Below are 12,368 nucleotides of genomic sequence, written 5' to 3'. Positions count from 1 at the left end.
ATTTATATTATTTTTTTATTTAATTTTTTTTTTAAAAAAAATACTTTATTTAATTATATTTTTTTAAATGCCTTTAATTACTTTTTAAATTACTGATTATTATATGAATCCGTATTTAAAACTTAAAACATTATTTAAAACTTCATATTTATATATATTCCGTAAAATAAACCCAGTGCATTAAAATTTACTTTTTTTTATTTATTTAAATCTACAAATGAGTAAAAACATAAATTATTTAAACAAAAAAGATTATAAAATAAATTAAAAAAATATGTTTAAGAAATATTTATATTAAATTTATAATATTTAATAAAAATAAAAAAGAACACAAATTGTATTTAAGAATTTTTAATAAAAAACAAATCCTCAAATCAAAAAATTTACAAAGAATGCTTTTCGTAAATTGAGATTTTTAAATTAATGGATGGATTGCGGCTTATATTAAATATAAGGTATTTATAATTATTTAATGAAATAATAAATTAGATAAATTTATTTGTTTATAATATTTTTTTAAAAAATATTTATTTTAATAATTTATTTTAATTAACAATATATAATTGTTTTATTTTTTTTTATATTTCACAATTAAAGAATAATTAAGTCCTTATCTACAATTTTTTTAAAATAAATACTTAATTGATGATATTTAAGAATAATAATTCATAATTATAATATAATATTTTTATAATTTAAATTCATAAACTAGAACTTTATTTTATTTTAAATTTTTAATTTTATAAATAATTTAAATATTCTATTAAACTATTTAATTTTATAAATTATTATTATTAAAATTTTTGTTTAATATGTAAATTATTTAATATTAGGCTAAAATGAACACATTTAAATCAATGTTAACTTAAAATAAAAAATTGTTTTTAAGTAATAAATATTTTATTTTATATAAAATAATTATATTATTTTTCATTTAAATATATTTTTATTTTGTACTTTTTTAATAACAATAAAAAATTATAACCATTTTACCGCCAAAATTATATATTATTTTGCGCTAAAAAAAACTTAATATTTTATACCAAAATTTATTTATAATTAACAAAAAATAATACTATAAATTATATAAAAAAAATATGAACTAAAATTATACAGGTGTAAGCTAATAAAAGATAGAGAAAGTAAAAGCTGTCTTTTATAATTTCTTAGATGAGTAATTAAAAATAAACAAAATTTAACTTTAAAATAAAAAACTAATAAATAAAGGTTTACAGCAATATTAAATATAAATGGTTAAGAAGAATCGTAAAAAGTGTATGTTTAGCAAGTTATTGATATGAAAAAAAATTTGATTAATACTTTATATGTAGATTTTTCACACTTTGCATAATTCTCACAACCCGAAGTTCTAGATTTTATAATTAATGAATACTATAAAATTGAACCTCATCTTTAATAAGTTGTTCCAAATTTCATACAGTCAGTTTTATAAGAATAAATGTAATACATTATATAGATTTATATATTTCTAATATATATAATATATTTATATTATAAAAAAAGAGTAAAAGATGCTATCTACTATTTGAGTTTTTATAATAAGCCTAATCCTTTAAAAATAAGAAACTTGGTAACAGCTGAATTAGGAAAGTTAAATTGTATAGAAGGTTTAGTAACAAGAACTTCAGAAGTACGCCCTGCTCTTTAATTTGGTACTTTTTAATGCTAGATATGTAATAGTGAAGTCAAAGACATTGAATAATAATTTAAATACACATAGCCTAAAGTATGTAGCAACCCAGGCTGTAACAATCATGATAAATGGAACTTATTAGCAAATTAAAGTTTGTTTGTAGATCTATAAAAAATAAGAGTTTAGGAAGATTCAAGTAGCATTCCAGCCGGTAGCATGCCCAGAAGTTTAGATATTATTTTGATCAATGAAATTGTAGAAACTGCTAAACCAGGAGATGTTTGCTCTTTCACAGGATTCTTGGTGGCCTTCCCAGATATTACAGCTTTAACTAAGCCAGGTGAAAAAGCTTAATTAGAAATGAAAAATGAAGGAATTAAAGTTAGAAATGAAAACGCAGGAGATGGTATTACAGGGTTATCTTAATTGGGATAAAGAGACTTAAATTATAGATTAGTATTTTTGGCAAGACATGTCTAGAAAACATAAACGAAATTTACAGTAGGAAAAAAGGATTTGGAAGAAGAAGAAGAGGAAATGTCAGAAAAAGAAAGAGAATTATTAATAAAAGAAAAGTTTACATAAAAAGAACTTCAAAGAATAAAATATATGTTCGATAGTTCTAAAAGTATATATGATAAATTAGCAGGTTCTCTTGCTCCATAAATACACGGTCATTTAGAAATCAAAAAAGGAATTCTTCTAATGCTTTTTGGAGGAGTTAATAAAAAAACTGAAGAAGGAATTAACCTAAGAGGAGATATTAATATATGTGTAGTTGGGGACCCTTCAACTGCAAAATCTTAATTTCTTAAATATGTGCATAGGCTTGTTAAAAGATCAGTTTATACTTCTGGTAAATCTTCAACTTCTGTTGGTCTTACTGCAAGTGTAAGCAGAGATCATGATACTGGTGAAAATTGTATTGAAGCAGGAGCTTTATTATTGGCAGATCATGGAATTTGCATGATTGATGAATTTGATAAGATGGACAAAGCTGATTAAGTAGCAATTCATGAAGCTATGGAACAATAAACTATCTCTATTACTAAGGCAGGTATTCAAGCAACTTTGAATTCAAGAACAAGTATTTTGGCTGCTGCTAATCCTTTGTTTGGAAGATATGATAAATCCAAAAGTTTAAAATATAATTTAGATATTAGTGCTCCAATCATGTCTAGATTTGATCTTTTCTTTGTAATTTTGGATGATTGTAACGAATAAGTTGACAAATATATTGCTAAGCACATCGTTAATATGCATAGAGATTGGGAAAAAGGAATTGTTCCGGATTTCTCGAGTGAAGATATTTAATTATATATAAAATACGGAAAAACTATTAGACCTAGATTTACTAAAATCGCAGCTGAAGAGCTTTAAAAATCATACGTTAAATTAAGATCTTAAGATGCTACTTCTTAAAATACTTCATATAGAATAACTGTTAGATAACTTGAATCCCTTATTAGATTAAGCGAAGCCCTTGCAAGAATTCACTTAAGTGCTGAAATCTAACCTGAATATGTTAAGGAAGCTACTAGATTACTAAGTATGTCTATTATTAAAATCGAAAAAGGAGAATAAGATTATGCTATTGAAGAAGATTAAGGTACTTAAGAATTGGTTACTGCTATGGAATAGCATAATATAATTGTAAATTTTTTGATTTTTTTTAATTTTTTAATTTTTTTACTTTAAGTAACAAGAAATTGATGATAAAATTTAATAAGAAAGATAATAATAAAAAGTTGTTAAAATGACATACGAAGAATATTATAAAATTAAATAAACTATTATTTAAACAGTTAAAACAATGTAAATTTAATTAGAATAAGCTGCTGGTGGCGAAATGGAATAAGAAATTTAAAGTATTTATTTTTTTATTTTTTAAATTTTTTATTTTATTTTTTTAGATGGAGTTAGTTAACGAGATATAATCGAATAAATTATTTATGAATAATTTGAATAAGATAAATAAAATTAAGATCTATAAAAGGCCTTTTAATTAAAAAAACTATATGCAGCAATAATTAAAAAACTTATAGAAACAGAAAATATATTAATTATTACTGAAGATTCTAGAAATTTTGATGATCGTAAATTAGCTATACATGCTAATTATTCTGAAGATTTTTGAGGAATTTTAATAAAATTCGAATTAATTTAATGTAAAATGAATAATAATATTTATGTATATTTTAAGGCTTTTTTTATTTATAATTATTAAAAAAACATCAATTAAAATATATTTTTATAAAAAAAATTAATTATAAATTAATATTTAATACAGACTTTACATTTTTATTTATAATAATCAATACTAATATAATAAATTAATATAAAATTTATTATATTGATAAAATAATTTATATTAATTTTAATTTTTACTTAATTAAACTTATTTCATATTTTATGTTTGAAATTTTTAAAAAAAGTATTTTTAAAAAATATTTTATGAATTTTAGATAAAATATTTATAGAATTAAAGTTTTATTTAATTAATTATTATTAAAAGTAATATAAATTATTATTAATTAAAAATATAATTAATAATATAAAATAAAAATATATGATTATAAATTACATATTTAGTATTATTGTCATATAATAAAATATATTTTTTAATAAATTGTAATTACTATTATTTTATATTACCATTTTATACAATTTTTTATAATTTTTGTTAAGTATTTTTTTAAAAAAATATTTAATTTTATAATTTCAATAATTATGTTTTATACAAAGAAATATTTTTATTTATTAAAATAAATATATAATTATTTATATATTTATTATTATTTTAAATATTTACAATTATTAAAAAAAATTCAAATAATAAATTAATCAAAGACATATGCTTAAATTTTAAACTTGCAATTTCAGTTTATATTATTCATTAAAACTACAACAAAATACCAAAATAACCCATATATGTGATATAAAATTGATATATCTAAATTTTTAAAATTATTAAAAAAAAAATTCTTATTTTATAAAAGAATTATTAGATTTTGAGTTTTGATTATATTATGATAAAAAAGAGAAATTTTAATTTAATAGTAAAAAAGTATTTGTAAAATAATTTAATTGATATTAATTTATTTATATAATATAAATCTTTTTAAAAACTATAAATTATTATCAAACTATTATTTTAGCTTTAAAAAAGCATTAATAATATATTTATCTCTATTAAATATTTATTGTTAAAAATATAAGGGTTCTTACTTTTTTTATTTGAAAAAGAAAATATAATATATTAATTGATATTTATATTATAGATGATAAAATAGTCATTCATTCAATTTTTTTCAAAGTATATTTATTTTTTAAAAGATAAATAAAATTCTTATTTTTTAAAAAAAGAAGACAAATTAACTATTATTTAAATAATTTTGAAATTGAAAAATAAAATTCAATATTATCAAAATAGATGAGACTAAAATATCAACAACTATAACATATTTAGGTTATTTATTACAATTAAAATTTTAAATACTTTCCTTTAATCTGTATCTATAATAACCTTAAATAAAAATATTATTTTAGTTTTATATTTACATTTATTTAAATGCATATAGATTATTTTAAAAATATATATATAATATTCTCTTTTAATTTTTTAATTATATAATAAATAAATTATTTGTTCATATTTTTATTTTATTTTATTTTTTAAAAAATATATCAAAACAAAATGAATATAAAGATAAATATTTTTGCAGCAATTATTCAAGTATTATTTATAGTTATTAAATTTAAAAAATAAATAATTAAACAAAAAAAAAAATTAATAATAAAAAAAATACATTTATTATATTTAAAAAAAAAATATAAAATATATAAATAATATAAATTTATATATTAATATATATTTATAATAAATATGATATTGTTAATAAATTTAGAATAAAAATAAATAATTATATATAATTTTAAATAATAACTATATTACTAGAGTAAATATAATATATTAAGTTTACTTAAATTTTATATTAAATAAATAAAGTAACATTAGATAAAAAATAACATAATTTTAAAAATTTATATTGATAATAATAAATAAAATATAATAAAAAAAATATTCATATATATATATTATAATAAAAAAAAATATAAATATAAATATATATATATATATATTTATATATATAATTTACATATATTTATATATATACATATATTTACATATATTTATATAAATTATTATTATTATTATTATTAATTTTTTATTATTATTATTATTAATATTTTTTTAATTATATTTATTTATATTATTATCATATTTTTTATATTTTTTAATTTTTTTCTATAATTTAAGTTCTTTTTATATTGTATTTTATATTTTATTATTATATTTTTTTATTTTTATTATATTTATAAATATTTTTTTTAAATTATTTATATTTTAAATTTTTTTTTATTATAATATAGTTAAATATTTTTATCTTTATTTATTTTTATTATATTTTTTTTATAATTTATTTTTTTATTTTATTTTATTATATTTTTAATTAGCTACATTTACATAATATTTATTTTTTAAAAATTTTATCTATTTTTTAATATACCATAAATATTTTATAAATATATTTATCATTTTAAATACAATTACTTATTTTATATTTTTAAATAATTTTTATGTGTTTTTTTTTACAAATCATAAATAAAAATCTAATTCACTGTAAAATTAAAAGTTTATGTTTATTTCTTTTTAATATTTATAAACAAAGAATAATACTTAATATATATTTTATTTTAATTAATTAATATTTTTAAAAGTAATATTTTATTTTAAATTGATAAATTTTTAACAGATATTTAAAATTCTAATGATTATGATCAACTTTTTCTTTTGTAATTAAACTTTAAGATTAACTTTTTATAAATTATTTATTTTAATTTAAAACATAAATTAATAAAAGCTTTTTTTAGTAATGCTAAAAATTATAAATATAGTAAAAAATAAAATTAATTATTAAAAAAAGATTTTTTTTCTGATAATTTATTTTGAATAAAACATTACATATATAAAAGTGTTTTGCTTATATAAATATAGGATAAAAAAAAATTATATTATTTTTAGGCCTATTTACTTATTTTAAACCTAAGTCTACAAAATTTCGTTCCTTATTTTAACGACTCACTTTATTCTGAATAGTTTTTAAAAGAATAAACAAAGACTAAAAATATTCATTAACTTTTAACAATTAAATATTAATATTTAGGGTTAATAATAAAGTTTATATATTACAAAAATATTAAATGATGATATGTTCACTTTATATCAAACAAATATTAATTTAAAAAATATAAAAGAAAATTATTAACTAATTTATAATTTACAATTCCATCTGATCTTCGTTAATAAATATATAGATAAAAATTTATCTCCAAAACTAAATTATTAGATACAGCTTATAAAAAATAGAAAACTGAAAAATAAGATTATAATTTATTAATATATATAGGATTTTTGTTTTGTTTTTTGTTTTGTTAAATAATTAACTTCATTAATAATTTATAAATAAATTAAATATTTTATTATAAAAGATTATAACTTTTACTATTTTTATTCGAAATTTCATTATCTAGATTATGATAAAAACCATTAATTTTAGCAGAAAAAAGGCATTTAAATACTTTTCATTAAATAAATTTTTTACAAACAATTGGACAAAAAACACCAAAAAGCGCTTTAATATTACTTTTGACTTAATTAAAATGAATTTTTATCTTTATTAAAAAATAATATTTATATGGTGACTGCTATATTTAAAAATAGAGTATATGTCTTTATTATATATTATGGTTCTATTAAAATAGACTTGAATTAATTTATATTTTTTACGGATAAAGCCATTATAAATAATTCATTTTTTTTCTATAATCTACTGTATTCACCACTGTTCATTAATAATATAGAAGAATTTTACACTATAATTAAGTATTACATACTAAAAAAGAAGTTATAAAGCAAGGGTTCGGGTGCTTATTTATGACATTCATTACTTTATTTGTAAGATAAAATTAATTAATCTAATTTAATATGTATATGTCGGTTTGTATAATTGTTATTATAAAAATATTTAATATAGAAAATATAATAATTGAATATATTTTTAATTATTTGCTAAATCTATCAATATTTTAATGATAACCATCTTAAGTATAATTTTCTAATGAATAATATGACTTCTATATTTATTTTTTTAACTAATTAAAACAAAACTTTAAATATATAAATAAACTTAATATAATAGTTTTAAAATTAAAAAAATTAAGTTTTCAACAAAAAAATAAAAATAATTAAAAAAATGCGACACTACTAAAAAAAAAATAGGAAATAAAATTAATTAAATATTTTTTTTATTTATTATTATTTTTATTAATTATTTTATTTAAATTTCATAAAAATTACTATCTATCAACAAGTATTATTAAGTTAAAATAGATTATATTCTTTTGAAATGAAGATATAGTATATAAATATTGAAATTAATTAATTTATTTATTCTGAGATTTTATTTTTTTATCTAATTTTAATTTAAAAATGTACTACTAACAAAAAAAAAAAAAGTTATCCACTTTATTTCATCTTGTTTTCTTTTGGAGATTATGTTTTTTTTTAAAAAATAAACTATCTGAATAAGTATTATAAATAGTTCAGTCTATTATATAATGGGTGCATAATATTTTCAATATATTTATATAAATATTCTAATATTGGCTTTTATATTTATTAAAATTAATAGAACATAAAAAGAACAAATAATTCTTTTAATGAAAATATATAAAAAGATTAATTTTTAATAAAAATTAAAAAAAAAATATAATAAAAACAAATAAATAGTAATACTAATGTAATTTCTTATATATTTTTATAAATAAAAATTTATAAATATTTATATTTTCAATATTTTGCATCTATAAAAATAAAAGAAAGACTTTAAAATTATATATAATATTTGTATTAAAAAAATTAATTTAATATTTTTATTTTTATTATATATGAAATAAAAATATTTATATAAATAAATAATAAATAACTATATATTAAATAATTAAATTTATCATTTATATATATATATAATATATAAATATATAAATATATATATTTATATATTAAAATTTTTATATATATATAATTATGTTTTTATATATTTTTAATTTTTTAATATTATTTTAAATAAAATATTAAATAATCACATTTTTTTATTACAACAAAATGTATATATTTAGTATATATATATATATTTTTTAGTGTAAAATAATATGATTAATTATAAATTATAATATTTTTGATTAATATTATAATTACTTCCTACATATTTATATTGATCTAACAACTTATAAATTAAAATTTAATTTAAATAAATAGTTTGATTTTACTAACTTAATTATTTTATTTAAATAACATTATTTTTATATATAATAACTATTTAAAATTACAAAGGCAAATTTTATATTTTATAAAAAGAAAATTAAAATTAATTAATTTTATTAAATTAATAAACTTATAATTTAAAAGGCAATCTTAATATTTATATAAAGACTGAAATTTTAGATTAGATATTTTATTATATAAGAAATTTAATATTTTTATAATAATAATTAAATTGTTTTGTCTTTTTCAAAATTTACCAAATTTATTTATTACAGAAAACCCAAAATAAATTCTGAAACTACAATTCTAAAAAGCTAAATTATACTTTAATATTTAATTTTTTTGTTAAACAAAAATATTCAATTAATTTTTGTTGAATTAACATTATTAATTAGACCTTATGAAAAATTAAATAGATATATGTTATATGATATAATTAAATTCCTAAAAAAAAAAAAAAAAAAAAAAAAAAATTAAAAAATGAGTTTTCTTTTTGTGTGTAAAATTCACAAAAAAATCGACAGGAAAATTGTTTAAAGTTATAACTTATTTATATTAACATTATATTTATAATTATTATTTGCAACAATTTTGGCTTATGGCTCATTATCTAATTCTGTTAATTTATACTTCATTTGACTTGATTCAATACTTTTATTAGTACTTGCAAATTCATCCTAACCTCTTTTATAGTTTTTATCTTTCTTAGATTTTATTCTTTCTTCAATTTATTTTATACTTCTATTTAACCTATTATCTATTTAAATTTAAGAAATGTCTTTCAAGTTATTGTTTTATTTAATATTCCATTCTGTAAATTTATGTTTTACACTGAAAAAATGCTTTAAAAATTTCTCCCATATTTCTCCTTCTGATTAAGTTATTATTTCTTTTGAATTCACTATTATATTATCTTTTCGAATTACTTAATTTTGAGCTAAAAACTGTAAATTTTCTACATAAAAATTTGAAAAAGTTATAGTTTATAAAGCTTCCTATGTATCTATTTTTTTGTTTAAAAAAAAAAAAAAAATTGTTTATAACGTAAAAACTTACCTAATCTATTTGTTTTTAGCCTTTCTTAATCTGAAATTTATTATAATTACGGTTATTAATTTAAATCAGTTTGAATGATTTATTCTTTTATTTATTACTATTATTATTATTCAACTCTTTCATGTTTATGTGCAAATACATTATAATAATCATCTTCATCTTAAAAATTCAACTTTTGTTCTGTTTATTTACACAAAATTTTTTATCCACTAGATTATTTATTTTGATTTTCCTGAGTTTATAATTTATAATTACCTTATTTAAAAAAAAAAAAAAAATTAAAGGAAATATAAAAATACATATAAGAACCTTTTTATATATTTTAAATAATTGTTTTATAATAATTTATTGCAAATATCCACTATTTTTTTTTATATTCAGAATCGGCAGCAAGTACTAATTAGTCATTTTTTTTTCTGTAATTTTATTTAAAAACTTTTAAAAGAAACCTTAATTTTTTTTAATGACATTATTATTTTTATTGATATTTTTTTCAATAAACTAAGAGTTTTATTCATTCATTTATGTATTAAAAGCTACATAGCTATTTTCTTCAATTTATTAAAACTATTATTTTTAACTTTAAATAAGGTTTTTATTTTCTATTTTTTCAAGCATAAAACTATATTAGTTTTATTAGTTAAAAGGAATATTATTATCAATTTTAAGTTAATATTAATTTAGTTATATTTAATCTTTTATTTAAACTCAGATTATAGAAAATTAATGAGTCGTTTTTAATTATTACATATTGCTTTTTAAATGAATAATTTTTCAGATTTGTATGATAGTAATTAATATTTTTTTTCTATGTAATTGCTATTTCTAATATTCCCGCATATTCCAGTTCTATTTGAGCAACTTTTTACGCCAGATTTTTGTTTTTATTCAGAATTTCAGGTTTTTTTTTAGCATTTAAAATATTTATTATAGATATTATTTCTACACTTTCTTCACTTTTAACAAGATATATTTTTTTTTGTCGTAAATCATTAATAAAAAATGTCCTTTTTTCGTTTTCTGAGTTATTATTAATATTATTAGTTTCTGTAAAATTATTATTTCCTAATTATTAAAGTCTTGTATTTGAACGTTTATTTCCATTTCTTCCTTATTAATTATTTGTTTCTAAAATTTCAATAAAGGAACATTTATATAATTCAATATCTTACAAATATATTTCTTTACTAACTGTTGTTGGTTTTACTGAAAATAATGTATTTGAAGATGATTAAATAAAAAAAAACATATTCGACCATTTATTTGCTTTTTTTTTACTAAAACGTGTTAACCAACCTTTACTCTTTGGTTTGTTATTTAATAAATATGAATTAAGCTCATTTTCGATTGCATTTTCTTAGTTTTAATCGTTTTATTTTTTCTCTTCTTCATTTGTATGGTTCTCTTATTCGTTTTTTTCGCCTTCTTTCTATTTTATACTTATTAGTTCGGATAGTCCTTCGATTAGTTTCAGGGTCAATATTTGCTTTAGCTTTGTACTTATATTTTGGAAATAGTGGACTACATTCTATTTTTTTTTAAAGTCCCGTTTTGGTAGTTACTGTAAAAATTAAACAATTCCATTAGCTAAATCTAAATTTTTATTATAATTATATATAAATAAAAAACAATGAATAAAAAAATATATGAAATAATAATAAATTATAAAAATATAAAAAAATTTATAATATAAATATATATATATAAAAATATATATATTTATATATATATATATTATTTTTATGCTATGCTTTTTTTTTTTTTACGAAATCTAAGTTTATTGACTTGTGCTGTTCTGAATATTTTATTAAATGCTTTAATGTAAACTATGGGCCATCTTCAGATAAAACCCTAAATATTTTCATACCTTTATTTACTTATTATTTTTGATTTTATTATATTTACCTATTCTTAAAATTAACTCTGATTATGTTAAAGTTTATAATTCTATATTTTTAAGATCTTAACATAAAAATAAAGAAAAACCTATTTATTTGAAAAATGTATTATATATTTTCTTTATAATTTTTTTGTTTACTTAAAAAATCCACATTATTTTCCTCATTTTTAGGAATATTATTATATATTATGTCTGAATCTTCCTTTTTAATAATTTTTATTTTAAAGTAAACAGATGAACGAAAAAATACGTTGGTAAAAACAAATAAGAAAAAATACATATAATGTTTATTTTTTAAAAATTACTTTTTTTTGGCATATGTTTAATTTTTTAAATAAATTAAAAATTTCTTCTTAACTAATTTAATTTTC

General features: G+C 15.8%; 1 protein-coding gene across 1 annotated transcript, besides 37 other annotated features; it reads left to right on the top strand. All coding sequences in view use genetic code 6, as the record gives it.

The window, feature by feature from the left end:
* Nucleotides 1-34: part of a microsatellite that runs on past the window's edge.
* Nucleotides 35-525: 491 nt separating this feature from the next.
* Nucleotides 526-550: a microsatellite.
* A 177-nt stretch (nt 551-727) lies between these two features.
* Nucleotides 728-786: a microsatellite.
* A 509-nt stretch (nt 787-1,295) lies between these two features.
* On the top strand, nt 1,296-3,867 carry IMG5_193170 (minichromosome maintenance protein, putative). The gene is made up of 4 exons (XM_004025021.1): nt 1,296-1,461; nt 1,525-3,307; nt 3,354-3,522; nt 3,568-3,867. The coding sequence occupies exons 1-4, from the start codon at nt 1,298-1,300 to the stop codon at nt 3,789-3,791; spliced, it is 2,340 nt and encodes a 779-aa protein (XP_004025070.1). The 5' UTR covers nt 1,296-1,297; the 3' UTR covers nt 3,792-3,867.
* Nucleotides 3,311-3,345: a microsatellite.
* Nucleotides 3,525-3,564: a microsatellite.
* Nucleotides 3,868-3,869: 2 nt separating the features above from the next.
* Nucleotides 3,870-3,938: a microsatellite.
* Nucleotides 3,939-4,075: 137 nt separating this feature from the next.
* Nucleotides 4,076-4,108: a microsatellite.
* Nucleotides 4,109-4,169: 61 nt separating this feature from the next.
* Nucleotides 4,170-4,216: a microsatellite.
* Nucleotides 4,186-4,224: a microsatellite.
* A 202-nt stretch (nt 4,225-4,426) lies between these two features.
* Nucleotides 4,427-4,473: a microsatellite.
* Nucleotides 4,474-5,414: 941 nt separating this feature from the next.
* Nucleotides 5,415-5,460: a microsatellite.
* Nucleotides 5,461-5,502: 42 nt separating this feature from the next.
* Nucleotides 5,503-5,558: a microsatellite.
* Nucleotides 5,559-5,648: 90 nt separating this feature from the next.
* Nucleotides 5,649-5,686: a microsatellite.
* Nucleotides 5,687-5,741: 55 nt separating this feature from the next.
* Nucleotides 5,742-5,855: a microsatellite.
* A 1-nt stretch (nt 5,856) lies between these two features.
* Nucleotides 5,857-5,935: a microsatellite.
* Nucleotides 5,864-6,033: a microsatellite.
* Nucleotides 5,914-6,167: a microsatellite.
* Nucleotides 5,916-6,129: a microsatellite.
* Nucleotides 5,980-6,033: a microsatellite.
* Nucleotides 5,980-6,157: a microsatellite.
* Nucleotides 6,000-6,130: a microsatellite.
* Nucleotides 6,015-6,130: a microsatellite.
* Nucleotides 6,015-6,164: a microsatellite.
* Nucleotides 6,025-6,141: a microsatellite.
* Nucleotides 6,096-6,165: a microsatellite.
* A 960-nt stretch (nt 6,168-7,127) lies between the features above and the next one.
* Nucleotides 7,128-7,152: a microsatellite.
* Nucleotides 7,153-8,009: 857 nt separating this feature from the next.
* Nucleotides 8,010-8,058: a microsatellite.
* Nucleotides 8,016-8,057: a microsatellite.
* A 599-nt stretch (nt 8,059-8,657) lies between the features above and the next one.
* Nucleotides 8,658-8,698: a microsatellite.
* Nucleotides 8,660-8,784: a microsatellite.
* Nucleotides 8,661-8,718: a microsatellite.
* Nucleotides 8,733-8,801: a microsatellite.
* A 686-nt stretch (nt 8,802-9,487) lies between these two features.
* Nucleotides 9,488-9,514: a microsatellite.
* Nucleotides 9,515-11,735: 2,221 nt separating this feature from the next.
* Nucleotides 11,736-11,813: a microsatellite.
* Nucleotides 11,776-11,831: a microsatellite.
* Nucleotides 11,781-11,832: a microsatellite.
* Nucleotides 11,786-11,833: a microsatellite.
* Between the last annotated feature and the right edge of the window lie 535 nt (nt 11,834-12,368).

This window comes from Ichthyophthirius multifiliis (genome assembly GCF_000220395.1).
Source record: "Ichthyophthirius multifiliis unplaced genomic scaffold scaff_1120509251387, whole genome shotgun sequence".
In the NCBI taxonomy this organism is placed as follows: domain Eukaryota; phylum Ciliophora; class Oligohymenophorea; order Hymenostomatida; genus Ichthyophthirius; species Ichthyophthirius multifiliis.
The sequence above is the reverse complement of the archived record's forward strand: the minus strand, read 5'-3'. Positions and strand labels throughout refer to the sequence as shown.